Source organism: Mercenaria mercenaria, chromosome 19 (assembly GCF_021730395.1).
Source record: "Mercenaria mercenaria strain notata chromosome 19, MADL_Memer_1, whole genome shotgun sequence".
In the NCBI taxonomy this organism is placed as follows: Eukaryota; Metazoa; Mollusca; class Bivalvia; order Venerida; family Veneridae; genus Mercenaria; species Mercenaria mercenaria.
The window spans coordinates 31,531,157-31,556,443 of NC_069379.1; the positions used below are offsets into that span (position 1 = coordinate 31,531,157).

At 36.3% G+C, this 25,287-nt stretch overlaps 2 protein-coding genes across 2 annotated transcripts; one reads left to right on the forward strand and one right to left on the reverse strand.

Annotated features, from left to right (window-relative positions):
• Positions 1-292: 292 nt before the first annotated feature.
• LOC123541984 (MAM and LDL-receptor class A domain-containing protein 1-like) lies at positions 293-12,216 on the reverse strand. Its single transcript, XM_053531779.1, has 11 exons — positions 12,088-12,216; positions 11,369-11,422; positions 10,422-10,583; positions 9,655-9,855; positions 8,463-8,717; positions 7,987-8,142; positions 7,509-7,706; positions 6,486-6,671; positions 3,967-4,122; positions 1,791-1,961; positions 293-495 (listed from the first exon to the last, which is right to left on the reverse strand). The coding sequence occupies exons 1-11, from the start codon at positions 12,119-12,121 to the stop codon at positions 347-349; spliced, it is 1,722 nt and encodes a 573-aa protein (XP_053387754.1). The 5' UTR covers positions 12,122-12,216; the 3' UTR covers positions 293-346.
• A 7,909-nt stretch (positions 12,217-20,125) lies between these two features.
• LOC123543255 (zinc finger protein 829-like) lies at positions 20,126-22,707 on the forward strand. The gene has a single exon (XM_045329335.2). It carries the CDS (start codon positions 20,951-20,953, stop codon positions 21,854-21,856), a length of 906 nt encoding a protein of 301 aa, XP_045185270.2. The 5' UTR covers positions 20,126-20,950; the 3' UTR covers positions 21,857-22,707.
• Positions 22,708-25,287: the final 2,580 nt, after the last annotated feature.

Sequence of the window (25,287 nt, forward strand, 5' to 3'; positions counted from 1 at the left end):
TGGTCTGGATCCATGCTGGTCGCAAAGCCACTATGTTGGTTTTCTCATGGTGCGGCTCATGTTGAGAATCGAAATGGTGAATATAATCATTAAATTGTTGTGTACAAAAAAGATGAATATAAGCCATATAAAATTATCCGTTAAGAAATGTTTTGAATTATTTGACGTTACGCTAGCCGGTTGCAACATCGTGCGTAACGGTTATATAGATTTAGAATTTAACATGAGTGGGGTGTCTGCTTTTGATTTTTTAAGAGTGTCGACCTCATTAGACTTGTATGGATAACTGCTCTGACAAGTTATAACACAAACAAGTTTTATTTTTTGTTTTCTATTTGAAATAGTTTCAGATGCATTCAGTGCCAGTACAAGGAATAATTTCTTGTGCGCTGCCTGAACAATCGGAGCTGGTTCCTGTGCTGCAAGTGCGCATGCGCTCCATAGTTCCGTTTCCGCAGGAAGAACTACACTGACCATCATACCAGTGCGACCAAGCTGTAAAGTGAACAGGAAGTAACATTTCTTTAGAATTTCAGATATGAAAGATCATCCAAACTTATCAATAACTGGCAAGTTGTTTTGGATTTAACGCCGGTTTTCAACAATATTTCAGTTATATAACGGCGGGCAGTTAACCTAACCAGCTTTTCTTGATTCTGTACCAATAAAAATCTGTTCTCCGCAAGTAACTGCCAACTTCCCCATATGAATCAGAGGTGGAGGACGAAAGATTTCAGACACAATATCTTTTTATCAAATCGTCATGGAGAACAAACGCCTCGCCCAAGGCTCGAACCCGTGACCCCGCGATCCGTAGATCTGCGCTTTTACTACCGACCTAACCGGGCGCGCTAAAATGAATACAGATTTTTTATTCAGATAGGTTCTGCTCTTTTGACGGTAAACTCCGATCATATGAAATCATTTCGGATGTTTCCGCGATAGTGCCTCCGTCAGCATTTTTTTCTGCCGTATAACGATTAAAGGTCACTCATTCAAAAAAATAAATACGGCAATATGTTTCTCCATAAAACATCACTTTTTCCTATACGCCTGTTCTTCATGAAAGATCAATTATAAATTTACAAATAAAATGAAAAGAAAATAGGTGGTTGAATAGTTCCTGGTGAAATGCCACTCAGTGGTAGTCTGCTACCCTAAATTCTTTTGTCCAACTTTCAGTTTCGATCTGTAAAAGTCGCCATCGTTGAGCTTTTATAAACAGGAAGATGAATTGTAGCAATGAAAAAGTGCGATTTAAGCACTCGTTCTACACGAACTTTTACAAAAATAAATGGAGAAATTAGGACCTATTAAGTTTGGACTTCGTTCGACTGCATCACGGAAGCACATTTTTGACCGAATTACTACTGCCCTTAATTCTAAAACTTAGTAGTCTTTTGCGAAAATTTCAAGCAGTTGTGGTATGAAAAAGATGAATTATTGAAATTCGGTCCTTGTCCAGCCTCGCACTGCCATAATTGTAAGAAACAAAGCCGTTTCCACTTTTTTTTCAAAAAGATATTGTTTCTATATAAGACATTACTTTACAAAAATAGGCATCTGACGATCCATCAAAATGAGGGACAGCTAGGATGAATTATTGAAATTCGTTCCTTCCGCACATATCATTTATGAGAAATATGACAAAACAAACAAGGGGACGACAGCCAGTTTGTCCAGACTTTTTTGAATAACTTGCTTATATGATAAGCATATCGACTTGGAAACTATTGCTGATTGCCAATACTAGCTTACTATATATACTTAGCTGATAAACCCTGACTTACTCGGGCAAGGTCCCGTGGAGCATTCGTGCGTGTCTGTCCTGTTCCCCACGCACTGCGCGCCACCGGAAGTAGGTGCAGGATTGGTACATGACCGAACACGTGATATCGTTCCGATGTCACATGATGTCGAACACTTGGACCACGTGGTCCAGTGTGACCAACCTCCGTTCGCTGAAATTTAAATACGAGGTTTTAAAAACAGTAGCTTCGAATTAATCTTAGCCTCTGATGTTTGTTTGTTTTTTTTTTTTTTTGTTTTTTTTTCTTATCATGAAAGCTGGTAGAGACTATTATTATAATGGATGTCGTATGTTGGCATTCCTCGTCTTATTATTTGTTGTATTTATATGCATGTCTCATTTTGTGAACTTCATAATGTCAATTTCCATATGTCATCTGTATATATTTGTTTTCTTATAATGTATATCATATTGATGTCTGTATATATGTTATGCTCATCATTATTGGTAGAAATAAAAGTATTATTATTATTATAACAAGAGGGTCATGATGACCCTGGATCGCTCACCAGAGTAATATGTTTCAAATGTCAAACTGATGATTTTTAGAAAATTTTCCAATGTACAATCAAGTAACCCCTAGGGCGGGGCCAATTTTACCCCGGGGGTCATGATTTGAACAAAGTTTGTAGAAGTCGACTAGGCAATGTTACATATCGAATATCTAAGATCTAGGCCTTCTGGTTTATTTTAAGCAAATTTATGAAGATTTCCCTATGTACAATAAAGTAACCCCTGGGGCTGGGTCAATTTGACCCTGGGGGGTCAAGATTTGAAAATTTTTTGTAGAGGTCCACTAGGCAATGATACATGTCGAATATCTAAGCTCTAGGCCTTCTGGTTTATTTTTAGAAAATATTGAAGACTTTTCTATATACAATCAAGTAACCCCATGGGGCGAGGCCAATTTGACCCCAGGGGTCATGATTTGAAGAAATTTTGTAGTCTACTAGGCAATGCTACATGTCAAATATCTAAGACCTAGGCCTTCTGGTTTATTTTTAGAAATTTTTTGAAGATTTTCCTATGTAAAATCAAGTGACCCCTGGGGCGGGGTCAGTTTTGACCCTGGGGTCATGATTTGAATAAATGTTGTAAAGGTCCACTAGGCAATGCTACACGTGAAATATCTAAGCTCTAGGCCTTCTGGTTTATTTTAAGAAATTTTTTGAAGATTTTCATATGTAAAATAAAGCGACCCCTAGGGCAGGGTCAATTTTGACCCCGGGGGTCATGATTTGAACAACTTTAGTAGAGGTCCACTAGGCAATGTTACATGTCAAATATCTAAGCTCTAGGTCTTCTGCTTTTTGAGAAGAAGATTTTTTAAAGTTTTCCTATGTAAAATCAAGTGACCCCTGGGGCGGGATCAATTTTGACCCAAGGGGTCTGATTTGAACAAATTTTGTAGAGGTTCACTAGGCAATGCTACATGTGAAATATCTAAGACCTAGGCCTTCTGCTTTATTTTTAGAAAAAATTTGAAGATTTTCCTATGTAAAATCAAGTGACCCCTGGGGCGGGGTCAATTTTGACCCCGGGGTCATGATTTGAACAATATTAGTAGAGGTCTATTAGGCAATGCCACATGTCAAATATCTAAGGTCGAGGGCTTCTGGTTTTCGAGAAGGAAGATTTTTTAAGATTTTTCTATGTAAAATCAAGTGACCCCTGGGGCGGGGTCAATTTTGACCCCGGGGTCATGATTTGAACAAAGTTGGTAGAGGTCTACTAGGCAATGCTTCACACCAAATATCTAAGGTCTAGGGCTTCTGGGTTTTGAGAAGAAGATTTTTAAAGTTTTTCCTTTCGGTTGCCATGGCAACCAGAGTTCTGCATGGAATTCAGTTCTTTGAACAATATTTAGAGAAGACCATCCAAGGAACATCCCTGTGAAGTTTCATCAAAATTGGCCTGTTGGTTTAGGAGGAGATGTTGTTTAAAGGAAAGTGTGGACGGACGGACGGACGGACGGACGGACGACGGACGGACGGACGGACGGACGCCGGACGGACGCCGGACGGTGAGCAATCACAATAGCTCACCCTGAGCACTTTGTGCTCTGGTGAGCTAAAAATCCACCTGAAATCTGTTTAAACGAATCACGTTACTGCTAAAAATAGTGTATTAAATGTTAAGCTAATCACATGACTTACTCGCGCATGCTGATGTGTGACACTGCAGTATCTGAATGTTTCCTCCGTCGCACGTGTTACTCGAACATTTTCTCGTGCGTTGTTTTGTACTGTGACCGCACGTGCTTGAGCACGAGCTCCATGAGCCCCAGGATAGCCAGTGACCTAATACTATATCTGTTTATATGGAATAAAATAAAATTTAGACTGAAAACGTTTCATATTTTCATCAAAAGTAGAATCAACAAGTATATAACGTTTCATAATGCCTCATAATTTTTTACTTTAGCCCAGAAAACTTGTGAATTAGTTTTATGATAGTGTACAATGTACCTGGTTTTCTGCCTGTCTTGTATTCTTGTATTGTCTGTTGCGTATGTTTTCTTGTTTGTTGTATACGTTTTTGCCTCCACCTCACTCCCCTATTGCCCCCCTTCCTCCATTCCCCTTGCATTTGCGCTCCTTTTGTATCCCCTTTCCCCTATACTTTGAGGTAGATTTTATGGCTCCACTATATTTTGACTACCGGAATCCTAAGGCGATACACAATTGTTTTTCCTGCTCACAGGAGTGCGTTTGTGTGCTTTTGAGCCTAAAGCGGTGCCCTACTCTTGTATCTTACTTGTTTGTTTTTCTATGTAAGTAAGTTGAGTGTGGTTATCTGTTTATCTTTGGTACACGAGTGTCTACGATATTGTGGTTTACGTTGTGGTGTAATTGTGATTAAGGAAAGTAGCTTTCCTTTTGTATAATCATCCTTCAACTTCCTTTCCCCACCCCCACACCATTTTACCCCTTACCACTCCCCCGCCCTTTTCTATATTTGACATAAATTTAAATGTACTTGTTAGATTTTTGAAGCAACCCGTCTGCTACATTTTTTCCATTACAGCTTCTTTTTTGTCGTGGGCCTACTTTTCAAATGCGTGGCTATGAGGCTGTTTTTGGTGCTTTGTGCTCCGAGAAATCTACACTTACCTATAATTTTTTTAGACGGATCAGTTGCATAAACTATGAACCAGCGATTTATATAAGAAGTCATGTAATAATCTTTATTTATACAAAGTAAATATCATTTTCATACCGATTGAAGTTCATATTTCTTTCTCAAAGTATCCCGTATAATACATACTAGTAATTGGATTAAATGTTGATATCTATATCAATTGTACATTAGGTTCTTAAAAGAATGTAGACATTCTACAGCTTTCCGAAATATTTTTCTTTAAAATGTTACACAGTGAATATTACACGTTGTATATCTCACTGAGTAGTGTTCAATGGGTTGTGATTATTTCTCATTGACTTGAACTCATAGCGTTGTCAGTAAATATAGGTTACAGGCGTTGTGAGAACGTCTAACTGAGAAGTGTTTCACGGTGCCGGTGTGCAACGCTTATTTAGTATAGTGTTCACGGGCTGCGTGAGTACTGCCAATTGAGTGTAGTGTTAATGGCAATGTAGCTACTGCTCAGTGACTATAACATTCACAGCGATACGAGCATTTCTCACTCAGCATAGTGTTCACGGCTGCGTGAGTAATGCCAGTTGAGTGTAGTGTTCATGGCAATGTGGTTACTGCTCAATGACTATATCATTCACTGCAATACGAGTACTGCTCGCCGAGTATAGTGTTCACGGCTGTGTGAGTACTGCTCATTCGGTGTTGAGTTAATGGCAATGTGGCGACTGCTCATTGAGTATAATATTCACAGAGATACAAGTACTTCTCGCTGAGTATAGTGTTCACGGCAGTGTGAGTACTGCTCACTGAGTGTAGTATTAATGGCAATGTGGCGATTGCTCATAGAGTATAATATTCACAGAGATACTAGTACTTCTCGCTGAGTATAGTGTTCACGGCGATGTGAGTACTGCCTATTGAGTGTAGTGTTAATGGCAATGTGGCGATTGCTCATAGAGTATAATATTCACAGAGATACAAGTACTTCTCGCTGAGTATAGTGTTAACGGCAGTGTGAGTACTGCTCACTGAGTGTAGTATTAATGGCAATGTGGCGATTGCTCATAGAGTATAATATTCACAGAGATACTAGTACTTCTCGCTGAGTATAGTGTTCACGGCGATGTGAGTACTGCCTATTGAGTGTAGTGTTAATGGCAATGTGGCGATTGCTCATAGAGTATAATATTCACAGAGATACAAGTACTTCTCGCTGAGTATAGTGTTCACGGCAGTGTGAGTACTGCTCACTGAGTGTAGTATTAATGGCAATGTGGCGATTGCTCATAGAGTATAATATTCACAGAGATACTAGTACTTCTCGCTGAGTATAGTGTTCACGGCGATGTGAGTACTGCCTATTGAGTGTAGTGTTAATGGCAATGTGGCGACTGTTACTACATTACGGGCACTATTTGTAGAATTTCATTTATTTGAAAATTACTGTATTTAACGCCTCATCCACACCAACCCCTGCCACTGAAAACGATTTAGCAGAAACGTACTGAAAACTTTTAAATCTGCTTAGCAGAAAATGAACTAGTATGTACGAAATGGAAATGAAAATTCTGATTACTTAGAGTAACAGTTGGAACGGTAGTCTGAACACCGCTTTGGCAGTCACCATGTTCTAACTTGACGTCATCTATCGCAATATCACCATGGTAATCTCTGCCAACCACGCCCTCGAAGACGACCTTGACATCTGACGACGCTTTAGTGATTTGCACACAAGCTCGTTGCCAAACGGACGACTGTGTTCCTGTTAAGGAGAGAAAAGCAAAAAAAAAAATATGTAAAATTCAGGATTTTGCATATGAATATATCTCTGGTTGTCAGTTTCTGGGATTGTTTCCAGTTCTTGCTACAAATTTGACTTCAAAACTTTCGTGGCTGGTGTCTGATGAGAAAAAGGAGATGGTCAGAGTCGATCAATTCAATTTGTTTGATTAAATATATCATTTCTGTATATTTATTTTGAAAAACTCGTTTTATCTAAGTTTAGATTGGTTTATACATTTGCATTAGAAAGATGTTTCGGTATTTCAACGGCCAGTTATAAACCCGAGTTCGTTTACATTTATTTCTAAAACGGAAAGGAAAGGAGGTAATAATATATTTCAAACCTGCATTTCTAATGAGTTTCACATAAATATAGGTATAGTTGTGAACGCATGCTTGAATAAATGTAAAATACATATAATTTGACTAATCTTGTATTTTTATCACTGCTGCATACGAAGTGTGATTTTCAAATTGGTACTTAGATCAAAGTAAATCTAACTTTAAAAATGTTCAGAAAATATCTCTAGCGTAAATCTAACTTGTTATAAGCCCTCAATAAAAAAAAAAGATAAGCGCATATGGTCGGATACTAAAGACTCGAGCAAAAAAAACAAAACCGTTTCTTCAAAATTTGATTCATGTGTCATTTTGACCATTCACTACCCAGCAGCTTGAAATTTAATCCAATGTCCCAGCAAACATTGACATATTGGCCCAGTACCGGCAAGCAAAATTGGCTTTATTTAACACTTGTTACGATACTTTTTTACCATGCTTTGGACTCTACCGTGCCATCACTGTACGTAATTCCTACCTTTGGACTCTACAAAAACTGGAGAACCAAGAACCCCTTTGGTTTCGAGATAAACTTTCAGATCTCCTATTCCAGTGCCGTAAGCATTGTACCAAAATGTCAATCGCTGATGTCCGTCGGCAGTGAATGCCGGAGACTCAATCCTGGCAATTTCGCCGGAGTGTCTTGGAGAAGAAGTCTCTATGTACATGTAGTAGCCTGAATAAATGAGAGAATTTGGGGTGTGAGAGTGCGTAATTTAGGAAATCCTAAAAAAAGTTAATAATTTTTTAAGTCAGTTTCCGCCGCCTGACAAAATAACAATCGATTACACAATTTTGAACTCGTAACTTATATTCCGTTCTTAACGTCTAAATTCGTCAGAATTTGAAGGCTTTTAATATCTAAAACTGTGATGCACTTTCAAGAGGAGTATTGCCATTTTGCGGACCATTGGGGGAACAGATATTTTAATCACTATGAAAACGGCGTGCCAAACCTTTTCCCGATGTATGATCCATATTTGGGCCAGTGCCCTGAGACAGAGTTTTCATCTGGTGTCTCAACCAGTCGAAGTTGTCACTGCCGGGATATTGCCTGTTATGGTAACCACATATATCGGGCAAGTCAAAATTGCAGCTTACTGAGGAAGCGTCTGGAAATATTTAGACACAATATTATCATATTAAGCGATTTTTCAGCATTTGTGTAGTTTGATTTAAACACTACACATGCAGCATATAAATCAAGAAAATACGCGTTGAACACACAGTAACTACATGTATGTGATACAGAGTTGTACACATACATACCAACTTACAAGCTGTATACATCTTTGATATTTTTCATAATTCATAGACTCTGTCATCCTATTAATAGATCTGGTAAAATTGTGCTTAAGAATAAAAAGAATCAGAATAACTGTAAATTGAGAAAAGAGATGTTTTGAACAGTGATATACTGATCAGTGCTTACTAGTCCTAGGTGGCGCAGTTGATGTCACGTGATGTGATGAAGTCATGTGAAAAGGTGATGTCGTGAACATCTGACTCGAATGATGACATACATTTCCTTCTTCTACCATAACATCATCAATGGCAAGGTCTCCATTATTACTAGAATGTGAAATCTTTGCCTCAAAAATAACAACAGTGGCGTTGTCGTGAGCTGTAGTAGTTATGCATCCGCGATGCCAGTAAGGCGAAACAGTTCCATGAGAAGGTGAATGACCTAAATGAAAAGTGTGGTCTATAATTAATCCTTCACGTTCGGCATTTGATTGGAATTTTTCAACATGTTATTTTCCAAAAGGCTTTGCATAAGATGTGTATATGACACTGGTAATGCTGATTAAGGTGAAAATAAAGTTATATGTTGGTACAAATGCAAGAAGAATTTACACTTTCTGCATCATTCCAAAAGGGTTGCAACGGTTTAATAGACTATCTTCAGTACAATCTTTTTTGTTTATTTATAAGAATATTTTGTTTAATGTAATGTAAATAAGTTTGTACCACTAGTCACTTTCAGAGTACTGACTTTTTATGGATTTTTCAGAAAAAATCATTTTTCGTCTAAATATATCTAGGTTAGCCACTTTAAATGAATTTTTGATTGTCCAATATGACCTGCATTCCACCATGCGCGACATGGTTCTCTAGAGTTTTAATTTCGGTATTATTTTTAATGTGCTCAAAAAAAGTTATATAGTGCAGTTACTACATAAAGATAATAAAGATAGCCACTGAGATTGGCCACTAGTAATTCATATAATCTTACAGAAAGCTGTGCAAGATATTGGGATACTTCATAATTACCAAGAATTACTAGTTCATACTGCACGCAGTTCTATAATGAAAACAACATTGAAATATGTTATATGCACAGAAAAAACCCATCAATAATGACAGGGGCTAGCTTGGTGGCTCGTCACGAAAACACAAGAAAGGGAAGAGAAAGTCCGTGGTAGCATGTTAAATGCGAGTATGTACAGCATGAATACATATTGTATGTTTGTATAGAAACGTTTTCTACGTTCCAGATTTATAACAAATCGACTCCTGCAAACTCCTTCTAAGTACCGCAACGCCATTTTGTTACCAACAGGTAAAGCGGAAAAAGGGTTATATTCGTATCATAAGCAATACAATCATACGAATATACCAACCTGATGTGATCCACCTTGCCCTAGTTGAATGCGTTCCTATATAAACGGATAATGTCACAGCATTCGTGTGTGCCTCGGAGAAAATATAGGCAAAGCTGATTGCCAAAGGTGTTCCCTGTGGAAAACTCATAGGTTTTGACTGGAGCCTAACACGGTCGCCTGCGTGGGTACTTGCATTTCCGTTAGCAAACATCACATAACCTTAGTTTTCAAGAAGACAAAATTTTAAATTATAAAACATGGTTCAATCTGCTTGTTTGCAGCCAACCGTTGCATATTCTGAGATAAACAACGGTCGGCATGCAGACTGGTGAGAGAACATTATGGGGTAAATTATGATGTACTTCTCAAATAAATGAATTCCAGATTTATCTTTTATTATATTTCAATGGATACGTTACAAATATAGAATAAAAATAAATGAGGCCAGCATGGCATCTAACCTCTTACCCGTAGTTAATCAGAAATAAACAATGCAAAATCCATCATTTCTTACTTACTGTATGGTAATGTTTAACGCAGATTAAACACGGCTATATATAATGATATTGAAATTAGTATTGACTCTAACAAGGGCCTTAATAAAACTGCTTAAATTTCATATTGGCCCTTTTCTCGTAGTGACGTTCATTTCCTCGATCATACTGTCCTAATTTCCTTAGCCAGACTGCTGAGTTTGGTATTAGCTCAGTCCGTATCATATGATATACACAAGCGAATGATAATCAAGTGTACAATGTAGAAATAAAAATGCTTTTTCAGCCTACCTTTACGGTGCGTGTGGTAGGTGTCGTCAGAATGAAGGAAAGTATGTCCAAGAGCTACATTAAGTCGGGACCACTCCATACCATGTGCCGGGACACTGTTGTTGTATCCGCACGTAGTGTGTTCAAAATTACAAACATACCGACGTGGTGGCTTGCCATCCACTGAAAATTGATCAGTTAATTTATGTGATTATCATTCGTATTGTACTTGGTAGTCCATAGGTAGAGCGCCTGCTTCGAGTTCGAATTGTAGTTTCGCTTTACAAAAATGTGAAAAAAATAATTATATCAAAAAAAGAGAGAGAAAAAAAACATGGAAACAGCTAGCACCAATGATTTGTGCCCTAGACATAAAAAAGGGGCCGAGCGTCTCTCACCTTACACCATCATTGCAGTGATAAAGAATAAGTTTAGTTTATACCATATTTATTCTAAAAGTTTATTCTAATGATATGCTAATTTAGTTCAGCTTGATTGTGACGAAAGCTTCAAGTTTATGCGATCAACTCTCGAGTCTGATTCCAGTAATAAATATCAGAACTGATGTCACGGAAGGCATGGTCGTCACGTGATTTTAGTGGGGCTCTATCCCGCGACTCGCGGGTTTGAGCGACCAACCCCTTAACCACTAGACAACCATATCACAAACCAGTTTAAACTACATTTATCAAAATTTTCGCCTAACCAATATGCTTTAAGTTGATTTTAACAAGCACTTACAGAGCAGTAAAATACTTATTCTGCCAATTTTTCAATGAAGAATAAGGAATTGAAACTTCAGTGTCCAAATGTTTACCATGAGAAAATGTCATCTAACTGGTGTTTCGGTTTAAAGTTTTTAATGGTAGCATATTGATAAAGTATATAAATTTTACATTAAGATATAGCAGCAAAACTTTGAACAAATTTGAACAAATACGGTATCTCTTAACTAAAGTCTATCTTACATAAAAATCCATCAGCACATGTATTGAGCAGCAATACAATTCCCAATAACAGCCCTGTAAATAATACAGAATAACATTATGCCAGAATAAAATGTATAAACAAAGTAAATCTTAAAAAGATGAGCAGTATAAATTTTCCCGTATTCTTCTCAATGTTAGATGCATATTATATTAATACCTAATAACGTTGAGGAGCCTCCGTGGCCAAGTGGTTAAGGTCCCTGACTTTGAAGCTCTTACCTCTCACCGGAGTGGGTTCGAGACAAACTCGGGCCGTACGAAAGGTCGGTGGCTCAACCCAAGTTCTCGCCCGTGATGAAATGAAGAAAGTAGGAGCATATGGCGTCTTCAGTTACCACTTAAGCTGGAAATTCGCCATTTGACCTATAGTTGTTCCGTTGCGACGTAAAACCCAACAAAACAAACAAAGTTAACACAATTACGCTGATCTATTGAGCAAATTACGTTGATTGAAATGTTTTATTTGTTCTTTGTCTAATTATTTTAAATTATATGCTTAAGTTTTTGTTTATATATCAATAAAGCAACCAAAAGCAACTTTTACGTACCGATTTCCAAACATCTATACCTTCAGCAATAAAAAATGAGAATATTCTTTAATTTGAACTAAGCATATATGTATATGTCTATATAACGTCGAAAGTATAACCTTTTCTTAGATATAATAAATTAAAAGTATAGTAAATTTGAATATTTACCAACGTAACGGCAAAAATACGAGTCCTCGGCCATTTTTCTTCCCTTGGACGCCCTTATCTTCAATCATAAAAGCAGGTCAAATCTATACAAATGTAATGTCGTGTAATGTTATGTTAAAGGGTCACATCTCCATATCAATGTTAAAATCTTTGACAAGTATAGAGTGCTCTTTCCTTTGTTAGTAACGCTGGACCCTCGAAATACGGAGTAGATCCCCTTGATTATCTTATACGAGTTACTTCCCTTCAAATGGTTCTGGTATAAAGACACTAGATAAGAAAATATTGCGAAAGAAAAACAAGTATAGCGTAATGTCAGATTCAAATAGTCCTTAGCGTTTTACTGTTTAAGGCTATTTCCTCTATTTTCATTGCATGTTTTGCTGAAATCACACTGCAGTTCTATGCTTGACATTTAGGTAGCATTTTCATAATGAAAGTACATATAATTTGTCATGGAAACTTAGATCATACACAATAATTTGAGTTCTCAATTATTAGAGGCGATTTTTTAGTATGTTTGTTTGTCTGAAAATGCTTTTTCTTGAATCAAACATGACACACACGTTTTTTGGAGTATTATTCAACATTGGTGATATTCTTATTTACAGTAAAATAGCATTTCGGATGTCATTTTCGAAAAGAAGGTAACTTTAGGTAATTTAAGATGAGACTTCCGCCTTAAAAGAATAGAATGGAAATTGCCAGATGCAAGGATAATTTGTCTTTGCGTCTTCAACGTTGTGTGAATAGAGTTCAAACAAACACTAACCATTTCTCCGCATTCAGCTGTATTTTTGAGACATGCATGTTTTATACATTTTTAATTTCTAATGTATTTTTGGTAATTTTTCACGTACAAGTCATTTGCAGCAGTTCAAAGTACATGTCTTTTATAGACTTTTTACAGCTATAAAACAGGTCTTATATTTTCATACACTGTAACTTCTATCTATCTCCTGTCACATACCACATCTTTAAATGCGCGAAGGTTTGAAATATAAAATAAAATTTCCTCTCTGCGTGTATCGTTTTAAGTATTCACAATGATTAGCCTATATTTGTGGTCTAAAGATTGTCTAAAATTACCGAGATGGAATATTTATATAAAGTATTTTACGGCAACTTAATGACAACTTATCATAGCTTAAATTTTTCCCTGCAAATTACATTATGTGCCGGAAATACGGTACCGATTTCTATATACGTAAAAAAATATACTGATTACTGGACCTCTAGACAGACTACAAATCTATAGGTCTGGTTACCGGACCCCTAGTCACATCCATGCCGGCTTGGAAAAACCTAGAACAACGCTGTCATCAAATCTCTCTATTTCTTGAAATTCAATATGTTTGGGCCATATATGTATTTTGCCATGCCTTCCGATAATAATGCTTTTGTGACATGCAGAACGACTGCACCAGATCTCGATCACGTAACGAAATAGTCTCTGGTTACGTGAAGTTTGTTATCTTCAGTACCATGTCATTTGCAAATGCTGCCTTTCCGTTATTTTTTATATGTCAAGATCTTTTTCCTGCGTTTCGTATATGCATATGTGTACAACTTTTGTGTTTATATAGCTTCTGCATCTGCAACATGATGTTAAAGTCTAATTTTCTTAAAAGGCAGAACATTACATATGCGCTAGAAGAAACATTTTCTATTCATAAGTAAGCTAAGTCATGTTGCGGGTTCCAGTTTTTTCTGCCATTCTCCCTACAAGACCACGGATGTACGGTGCGGGTACGGTACTGGGAAAAACAATTACCTTCTCGGTTACCTCCCCTACTTTTAAATGCACCATTTGTATACATTATTGATTTGTCTTGACATGAATTATTGAACTTATACAATTTTGATCAATACTTAAATTTTAACAATAGATCTCAGTGGAAATGAATACACGTTTTCCTCGCAGCCATATTCAGTAGGATAAGCCAGTAGGTATCAGTACAATATTGGAAGAGTAATCAAAAGAAGACCGACTGAATCAGTAAAGTGCACTAAAGTGAACGTTTGAACCTGCTGTGAAGTGTACACGTAAAACGATACATGTAATGTCAACACATGTAGTTGGTTTATATTGTCTTAACATAATTTATAGGAAGTGGCTATTCATACGGTCCCGTAGGAATAGCCTCACAGGCTATTCTTACGGCTCTCCCATAAGAATGATAAATCCGCAGGTGTCTATTCCTGAATTGAATAATGTTACTCAAATATGTATCGAGTATGTTTCAACATAACAATAATTATGTCGGTTGATATGATGTGACTGCGTAAATACCGCGAAATAAATATGTTAAACACAAATAATGAATAATAAATCACAAGAAATGAAATTTAATTAAATAATATAAGGATCCTTCATGATTCAATTTATTAAAGCCGGCTACCTTGACTTACATGTTCATATACGATATGTCTATATAGAGCCGGCTACCTTGACCTTTAGTCTAGGTATCCGAAACCTGCTATGCAGACTAAAGGTCTAGGTTAGTAGGTACCTAGCCACTGCCTTTTAGCAATGAACAGATTAATACCTCCATTTGTTTTGCATTTAAATGTTGTGTAAGCTAATGTGGTTACCAGCCCCTAGCCACTTCCTTATCTGATTAAGGAAGTGGCAAGCCTTGAAGGGTTCTGGTAACTGAATATCTAGACTAGGAGGAGTCTATAGGTCCTATAATCAAGGGTACGCCTATACTGCGCAATGGAGATAAAGTGCGCAATGGAGGTAAAGTGCTAAATGGACTCAATTTTTGTTTTTGTTTTGTGATCACCCTTCGTCCGTCTATCAACAATTTCTTGTCTGCACGACAGAGGTTTCGTTTATGATTTTATTTTTACCAAACTTGCACACAACTTGTATCACCATAAGATCTCGGTTTCTTTCTTGAACTGGCCAGATCCCTTTATAGGTTTTAGAGTTATTGCCCCTGAAAGGACCAAACTTAGCTATTTTGACCTTGTCTGCACAATAGCAGCTTCATTTATGATTTGATTTTAACCAAACTTGCAGACAACTTGAATCACCACAAGATCCTGGTGCCTTTCTTGAACTGGCCAGATTCCTTCATGGGTTCCAGAGTTATGGCCCCTGAAATGTCAAAAACTTGCTATTTTGGCCTTTGCAGCCATATAGAGACTTCATTTATTGTTTGATTTGATACAAACTTTCAAAATATCTTCAACAAAAAAATAAACCTTGGATTCCATGACGAATCCATCAGATCCAATTGTAGGTTCCAGGGTGATTTTATATCTGATTACCTCCCCTGGTTGTAATCAAAATGGTTTTATATCAGTAAGTACTTATAGGACTTATTTGGATTTCATTATTGTCATTAGTTGGACTGAGGTAATCAAGGTAGATTACTATGGACTGATTTTATGTCAAATTACCTCCCTTTATTTCAAATTAAAATGGGTATATTTCTGTAACTGATGAAGATACTGATCTGAAATTTCATTTATGTCAACAGATGGACTTAGACAGTAAGTGAAGATACAAATTGACTTAATTTGCATATACTAATGCATGATTACCTCCCCTGATTTTAATAAAAATGGATTTATCTCGGTAAATATTTATGTAACTTATTTGAAATTTCATTATTGTCTTTAGTTGGACTGAGGCAATGAGGGTAGATAGCTAGGGACTGATTTTAATGATATGAATACTTTACTAATATATTGTTGTATAGGCTTGTACTCTGTATCTTCTACATGGACTGATTTTACGTCAAATTACCTCCCTTTGTTTCAAATTAAAACAGGTGTATCTCAATAACCAATGAAGGTACTGATTTGAAATGTCATTTGTGCCATCATGTTGACTCGGACAATCAGGGTAGATAACTTTTGACTGAATTTATGACAAATTACCTCCCTTTATTTTATGGAGAAAAAAAATAAATCAGCATCATCTAATGAGATTGGTTTTAAATGTTTTTTTAAGTCTTCCAGGGTAAGGAATAGTCATGTTAGTACAAAAATGCAGAATTTGAGCCTGGGACCATCAACTTGGTATGGAAATTGGCCCTGACTAGGTCAAAAGGGATTGTTACAAGAAAATGTTTATCTTAATGATATGTAATTTTTGTATGCCTGTGTGCACTGCTCTATGTCAAAACTTGATCATATCATTTTGAGCAGTGGTACTCAGGTGAGCGATACAGGGCCATCACGACCCTCTTGTTTGTTTTGAGAGAATTGAATTAAGACAATATATACCAACTACATGTGTTGACATTTCCTTTTAATAAATAATCGTTCCAAAAAATGTTGAGTCCATTGCGCACTTTATCTCCATTGCGCACCATTGCGCATATTACCTCCATTGCACACTATAAGCATACCACTGTATCAATATACATATATGATATACAGTAATACTGTATACTGTATTACCAGTGTCAAAGGTAATTGCTGATAAAAGTTAAAATAAGTTTTCAAAATGTTGCCGTTGCCGTTTTTACGCTTTTTTTCTTTTCTTTTGGATTATTTATAATTAGCCTTCACTCAAGCTCAACTTTTAACATCAGTTTCCGTTAGTCATTGTTATTTATTTGCACAAGAGTTAAAACAAATTCAACAATGTTTGAGCCCAATACATGTCTTAAATACTGAAGAAAACATTCAGTTGATCAGTTTCATTCAGCAGTCCAGAGAAAAACAAAATTTTGACAAAAGCATCCAATTATGGCAAACAAATTGCTATTTATCATATATCGAATTTACAATTGTATTTTTCCCTGTATTAAAGAATTACACATACTTCTGTTTCCTGTCATCTACATTTGAATTGAAAACGAAGAGAAAAGAATGCAAATTTTTGAAGTCATCTCCTGTTTTTAGAGATGAAAATACAGTCTACAATTACCCTTAGTAAATACCATTCTCTGTATTCATATTGATTACTGGACATCTAGACAGCCACGTATGACCGGATTCCTAGAAAATTCCTGTAGGCCTGTCTAGAGGTCAGGTAATATGAATATTTTATGGTATTTATGATGAGGAAATTTTTATTTATAGCAAAAATATGCAGGTGATGACTTTAAAAATGTGCTCATGATTGTTTTTTCTTATTTTTAACTAAATCGCAGGTGGTCAAAGTTTTACTAGGCATCGATTGAATGTCAATTTCATCTATTGTAACCGATGTGGGTTCGAGCATCACTCTGGGCGTTGAACTCTTCATGTGTGGAAGCCATCCAGCTGACTTACAGAAGGTCGGTGGTTCTACCCAGGTGCCCGCCCGTGATGAAATAATGCACAGAGACCTGGGGTCTTCCTCTACTATTAAAGCTGGAAAGTTGCCATATGACCTATCGTGTGTCGGAGAGACGTTAAATAAAACCCCCCCAAAAAACCAAACTATTTAACAAAATCTCTGTCCAGTTGGGAAAAAACAACAACTAAAACAAACTGAAACTGGTAGACTATACTACCAGTATATCAATCATAAACCGACTCTCAGGCCCTTCAGGCCTTTGATTTTTAACTAAATAACAGGTGGAGGGAAACAGAAGTACTAACATTTATAATCCTTTACATGACCACGAATTAGTTAATAAATTATCAATAGTAAATGGTAATTTGTGTGCATAAATGGAATATTTTATCAATTTTGTGTTTTTCTTGGGAATATTGTTAACTGTTTCAAAACTGGAAAACAAGTATCACTTTGAAATAGTCCATATATCAAGTGACCTTGACCACTAATATGTATATTTAACTACTGTATAGTTATTGTTTACTGTATAGATCTATCAGGATTTTTTCGCCAATTTCGCGATTATGGCACTAATTTAATTTTAGCAAATCTGATTTTAGCGTATTTGTTATACTCGGCTATAATTATCGCATTACTACTGCTGGCAAAGTGACATTACTCTTTTTGTCTAAGATTTATGATGCTATGTACCGATTTACGAATATATTAAACTTTGCATACAATCAGGCCAAAGTATTTAGTTTTGAACTTTGCTCATTCAGTCACTAAATATTTGTGATTTATTGAAAGCGTTAAACACTTAGCATCCCCCGAATTACAATTATGGTATTATTGAATTATCGGATATTTGTATAGATATTGATTTGATACCTGGATAATACGATGTGTACTATTTATATGACAATGCCGGGTAGCAAATCGAAAGTAGAAAATCTGGTAACAGAAACTCTTGAATTTTTTTGTATCAATTTTAGCTAGACTATACAAAGTATGGAGAGCTATCCTACTCGACCTGGCGTTGGCGTCGGCGTCCTTCCCCGTCCGCACTTTGGTTGAAGTTTTGATGCACTTTCTCATTATCTTCGTTATTACTTGATGGACTTGCTTCAAACTTAAAGTAGTTGTTCCTTATCATCACTCACATCTTATGGCACAAAGGTCGAAACTCTTGCATCAATATTTCATGAACTATCCCCCCCCCCTTTTTACTTAGAATTTCAGGTTAAAGTTTTGGTGCACTTTCACTTTATCTAAGTTATAAATGGATTTGATTCAAACTTAAAATAGTTGTTCCACATCATCACCCACATGATATGCGCAAGTTACATAACTCTGGCACCAATTGTTCGTGAACTATTCCCCCTTCTTACTTAGAATTTCAGGTTAAAGTTTTTAGAGCACTTTCACTTTATCTCAGTTACTACTTAATGGATTTGATTCAAACTTAAGTTGTTTCACATTATCACCCACATCATATGACACAAGGTGCATAACTCTGGCACCAATTTTTCATGAATTATTCCCCCTTTTACTTAGAATTTTAGGTTAAACTTTCACTTTATCTCAGTTAATACTTAGTGGATTTGATTCAAACTTAAAATAGTTGTTCCACATCATTACCCACATCATATGACACAAGGTGTATAGCTCTGGCACCAATTTCTCATGAACTATGCCCCCTTGTTATTTACACTTTGATATTATTTTTGATGCATTTTCATTGTGTCTGTGTTATTTCACAAGGTTTTTTTTTTCAAACTTAAAATAATTGTTCATCATCACTACCTCCATCAATTGCCACAAGGGGCATAACTGTGACACCTGTATTTTATGATTTATCCCCGTTTTGTATTTAAAATTTCAGGTTTAAGTGTTGATGCACTTTCATTTTATCTCTGTTATTACTTGATGGATTTGCTTCAAACTTGAAATAGTTGTTCCTCATCCTCACCCACATCATATTGCACAAGGGTCATAACTCTGGCACCAATATTTCATGATTTATTCCCCCCTTTATACTTAGAATTTCAGGTAAATTTGGTGCACTTTCACTAAATATCTGACTAATGGATTTGATTCAAACTTAAAATACTTATTCTACCTTACCACCCATCTCATATGACCCATGGTGCATATTTCTGGACCAGTTTTTCTTGAATTATGCCCCCTTTTTACTCAGAATCTATTGTTAATCTTGATGCATTTTTACTATATCTCAGTTATTAGGCAATGGATTTAATTCAGACTTGAAGTAGTTGTTCCACATCATCACCTACATCATCTAACTCTTGCACTGATATGTGAATTATGCCCCCTTTTTGCTTAGAATTATACTTGCATGGTATTTAGATACACTTTATCTTTACCTCTCTTGTTGCTTAATATTTTTGACACAGTCTCAAGCTATTGTGCAATATCTTCATCCAGCATTGGAGTCATTAAACACTCCATTAAACACTCCAGTCAGTGACAGATCCAGTTTCCTCAGATGTGCCCAGTTTCACTATCCAGCATCGAAATAGCCAAGCGCCCTGTCTCCTGTGACAGCTGTTGTTTGCTGATCTATTTTACAGGATATTTAGGGGTACGCAAATATAGTTTAAGATATGCGCAAAAAAACCTGATATATATGGTATTTGTAGACTGTATTAACATTATGTTGAAGGTTATATTCACTTCAATAATTGATATATAAACGTAAAGATAATTTCGTTTCTTTATTTGATCTCTAGGTACTGGTGAACTGAGGATCACATTTGGCACTGCTGTCCTTCCTTTGAAGAAAACTTTAAAGTTGTAATGTATATACCTGTATCGTAGCCAGGAGCAGTTAAAAAAGTATCGTGACATAACTTCAAGATAAAGTGAATAAATACGGAAAGCTGTAACGAAAAGTGTCAAAATACTGTTAAAGTCACAGTGTAACACAAAAACAGATTTGGATGTGATGTTCCAGCTCAGTGTGTATAAATTATAAATGCCAGACTACCAAATACAGGGACTGCACGCTTGATTCCACATTCATCAAAGTGAAATGTCAGTGTTCCAGCTCAGTGGATGAACGCTAGGTTTCCTTGAAACACAGTGATGACATGCATGACTCCATACTAATCAAAGTGAAAATTTTAGTGTTCAAGTTTCAGTGACATAGTGGTAAGCAGATTTGACCCCAAAGCTAGTGATCCAGGTTTCTGGTCAAGACTGGTATCCAGACTAGTGTTTAGTGCTAGGTGATTTACTTAAATGAGTATTGTTTTCAGCAGTTTTAGCCTAGTCTGGATGCTGGGCAAAAATATGACATTTTGCATGAGCTTGATGGTATAAGTTTTCTATCCATGTAAGGTTGGTCTTCAGTCAACTATCCATGCTTCTAGAGAGGTTGCCTATCCAGCAAGATTTTTGTATTATTTTTATTCTTAACTGGAACTGAACCAAATCACATGAATTGCTGCTAGCAACAAAAGTTAGATACAAACTGTTACATATTACATTTATTGAGCTACAGTTGGTTTTATAGAAGATAGCACCTACATGTAAATAGGTAATAAGGTTTGATCGGACATATCTGGTAATTTGATTTGGAAACTAAGTATTGGCTGTCAATTTTAATCAGGAATGGCTTCCAGCAAAACATCAAATGAAAAATACTGTCACAGGTCTGACATGTGTAAGAAAACAGTTAGTAAGGAAAAAGACTTAAAATCACATATAAGTGCAGAAAAGCAACAGCGTTTCAAGTGTGAAATATGCTCAAAAACATTCAGCCTGTCTGGTACGTTACGCAGACATCAGCGTCTCCATACAGGTTTAGGTTTGTCAGAGTGCAGTGTATGCAAGAAAAGTTTTATCCGTGCAAAAGATTTAAAACATCACCAGTCCGTTCATACTGGAGAACGCCCTTACGTATGTGAAGTTTGCAAAAAATCTTTCAGATATCCAGCCAATTTACGTCAACATAGGAAGATTCATACTGGAATGCTTCCATTTAAGTGCAATGTGTGTGGGAAAAAATTCCGCTCGAAAGAAAATTTAAGGGTTCATTTACATATTCATACAGGAGAACGGTCTTACGAATGCAAGATCTGTGGAAAAGCATTCAGTGAACGTGTATATTTGAAAGAACATGAAATTGTTCATACCAGTGTAAAAGCATATCAATGCGTTATTTGTAAGAAATCGTTCAAAAGAGCTAAAACATTGAATGACCATAGAAATACCCATTCTCCAGAGAAAGTTTATAAATGTTCTATTTGTCAAAAATCATTTAATTGGAGAGGAAACTTATACGCCCATATGAAACATCATTCGGATGATAGACCGTTCGAGTGTGACTTGTGTAGCAAAAAGTTCAAGAGAGCAGCGGACTTGCGTAGACATAAACTTATTCACACTGGAGAACGGCCTTTTGAGTGTGAGACATGCAAAAAAGCTTTTCAAACCTCTTCTGACTTAAAGAGACACATAATTAGTATTCACACCGAGACTGTTCATGTGAAGAGCCTTTCAGAGCAACATACATAAATCATCTTTCAAAAGAGTAGATTCATTACATGATCTTAGATCAATTTATGCTGAAGAGAAACCTTATGAATTCTGTATTTGATTGAAAGCATTCCATTGGAGCTCAAGCTTAATTATATGAACACATGTCGTTTGTAAATGTAATGAGCTTTTTGAGTGTGACATCAATGTAAAAATAAACTTCAAAATTCAGACTTGCATAAACATAAACGTATTCATGCTGGAGAGATACGATTTGAGTATGATTTAGGTAGTGATCTGATTTTAAGCTTAGTTATATGAGATTTTTTATGTCCTCCAATTTTTGTGTACAGACAGGTAAAGATACTAACCAAGGGTGAGTAAAAAACAAGCGGTTAGTTTTTTCTCCATTTTTTGAAAGGGAAAAAAATAACTGGAATAAAACTAAGCAGAGGGTAGAAAAAAAATAACATGTCAGTTTTCTCCCATATTTGTGTTCAAAATCTTAGAGATGGGTTATGAGGGGAACAAACAAAATGGGAGAGAAAACCAACTGTTTTTAGTTTTCTCCGTTTTTATTTTGTGAACGAAAAGAAATAAAAAAGGAACTTTACCGGAGGGGGTGGACTATTGGTCAAATCTGATTGGGGAAAGACTGACCATTTCACTTGGGAGCATTCTTATGGCAGAGAAATTTGTAAGAAGTCTTTCAGTTCTTTGTCGCATTCTATCAGGAATCAGCATATTCATATCAGATAGCAACACTTATATATATGTATAATATCAGGATCATTTATTGATGAATTATGAACAACAAACAATATTTCAGTTTTCAGGCTGTCGTACACAGCCACCTGTGTGAATGTAATAACAATAACAATGTTGACGGCAGTTTCTTTTTACACCTTTGAGCCCTCAGAGTGAAATTATAGGAAATGTATTTCGTATGTATAAAGAACAATTTTAGCTTCGTCTTTTTGTGATCGCTCTATGTCCGGCGTCTGTCTGTCTACCTGTAGTTTGTCATCTGTGGGCAATCTGGGGTCAGAAACTAGGTCACTAGGTCAAATCAAAGAAAAACCTTGTGTATGCGGTAGAGGCTGTATTTTTCAATCGATCTTCATGAATTTTGGCCAGAATGATTACCATTGCCAATCTGCATTTTACACCGGATCTTTTTGAAATATGATCAGAATGTTTGTCTGGATGAAATCTAGGTGGAGTTTGAATATTGGTCAATTATGTTCAAATACTAGGTCACCTGTTCAAATTTGGAGGAAGACTCTAGGTGCCCCTCCGTGCATTTTTCATCACGGCGGGCACCTGGGTAGAACCACCGACCTACCATAAGCCAGCTGGATGGCTTCCTCACATGAGGAATTCAAAGCCCCGAGTGAGGCTCGAACCCATATCGATGACGGGCAAGTGATTTAAAGTCAGCGACCGTAACAACTCGGCCACGGAGACCCCCATGAAATCACTAGGTGAGCGGCTTCGGGCCATCTTAGCCCTCTTGTTTAAAAAAGGCACAAAAATGCACATAAAGTTGTCGCAATTCAAATTATGTATGCACAATTTTTTATGAATACAGCAGTGCGGATTGTTTTTTTTTTTGTTTTTTTTTTACTGAAAATTGGTTAAAATTGTAACAAGTACTAAGCATGCTAAGTATTTCTTTTTCGATAGAGTAAAAACACTACCCATTTCTTCCCTGATATATTGATTTTCGTTAAGTTATGAACTTTAGATGATTTAGTGTATTTTTATGACGTTTGAAAATGGCCCGAAACTGTAATATCAATGACTTATATGGCAGCATAGCTTGGTTTTACTGAATCGTTATTAACAACATATTGTTCCAAGCAAATTATGCTTAATTTCAGAAAAAGTAATTGTAAGAGAAAAACAATGCAAATGGCTGGTTAGCTTTCTTTTGTTTAGTAGCTTTAGTGTATGTGCATGTCCTTTATTGCACACTGCTAGTAAGGGAATTTCAGTATATATGCATTGTTTTGTTTTGTAATTATAATGTGAATTGATTGATATATGTGATGGCCTTAATTTCATGTTTTTTCGTGGTTGCGTCGTCCATGAAATATAACAACAAACGAATTAAATTCCCACTCATTCTGTGTTTGGTAGATAAAATCCACGAATTCAGTTCTCAACAAAATACTGTAGTAGCTGTTGCTGTTTTGGTCCAAAACCACGAAATTATTAGCTCACGAAAACTATTTTGTGAAATAATTACAAAATTTTGTTCCTACAAAACTCTATTCTGTCCAAAACCACGAAATTATTAGCTCACGAAAACTATTTTGTGAAATAATTACAAAATTTTGTTCCTACGAAACTCTATTCTGTCCAAAACCACGAAATTATTAGCTCACGAAAACTATTTTGTGAAATAATTACAAAATTTTGTTCCTACGAAACTCTATTCTGTCCAAAACCACGAAATTATTAGCTCACGAAAACTATTTTGTGAAATAATTACAAAATTTTGTTCCTACGAAACTCTATTCTGTCCAAAACCACGAAATTATTAGCTCACGAAAACTATTTTGTGAAATAATTACAAAATTTTGTTCCTACGAAACTCTATTCTGTCCAAAACCACGAAATTATTAGCTCACGAAAACTGTTTTGTCAAACAATTACAAAACTTTGTTCCTACAAAACTCTATTCTGTTCAAAACCAAAAATAGTTTCTTCCCACGAAACTCTTTTTGGTTCAAAACCACGAACGTTTATGTCCACGAAACACTATTTGGTCCAAAAGAATGAAATTTCGTACCCACGAAACTCTTATCATTTCTCTGTTACATTCAGATTTGACAGAAATACAAAACAACACCAAAAAAAGACTGATCAGCATTTTTTTAAACAGACAAAAAGATAAAAATGTGAAATAAAAATGCCAGCCTTTTAATTATTCCCCGCCACGAGTGGTGGGAGAGGGGGTGGGGCGGTGTTATAGGTATGGTCTCCATACGTCCGTCCGTGCGTCTGTAACACTTTCATGTCCTTTCCATATCTCCTAAACCCCTTGAAGGATTTTCATGAAACTTTGGTCAAATAATCACCTCATCAAGACGATGTGCAGAACCAATGAGTAAGCTATGTTGACTCAGGGTCAAGGTCACAACTCAAGGTCAAAGCTTTTAGCAATCTATTTCGTGTCCGCTCTGTATCTACTAAACCACTTGAAGGAATTTTATAAAACTTTGATCAAATGATTACCTTATCAAGAGGATGTGCAGAATTCATGAGTCAACCTTGCCGGCTCAAGGTCAAGGACACAACTTAGGGTAACAGTTTTGAGCCTTCCATTTTATGTCCGCTCTGTATCTCCTAAACCCTTTGAAGGATTTTCGACAAACTTGGGTCAAATGATCATCTCATCAAGACATTATGCAGAACCAATGAGTCAGCCATATAGGCTCAAGGTCCAGATCACAACTCAAGGT

What these genes read in the sequence shown, in the direction of transcription:
- LOC123541984 (XM_053531779.1), bottom strand. Translation starts at nt 12,121, where the DNA reads ATGGCCGAGGACTCGTATTTTTGCCGTTACGTTG. An exon ending in GTATTTTTGCCGTTACGTTG is followed by an intron (nt 11,423 to 12,087) that starts GTAAATATTCAA and finishes TATTATTTACAG; the next exon opens with GGCTGTTATTGGGAATTGTA. An exon ending in ATGTGCTGATGGATTTTTAT is followed by an intron (nt 10,584 to 11,368) that starts GTAAGATAGACT and finishes ATCAATTTTCAG; the next exon opens with TGGATGGCAAGCCACCACGT.
- LOC123543255 (XM_045329335.2), top strand. Translation starts at nt 20,951, where the DNA reads ATGGCTTCCAGCAAAACATCAAATGAAAAATACTGTCACAGGTCTGAC.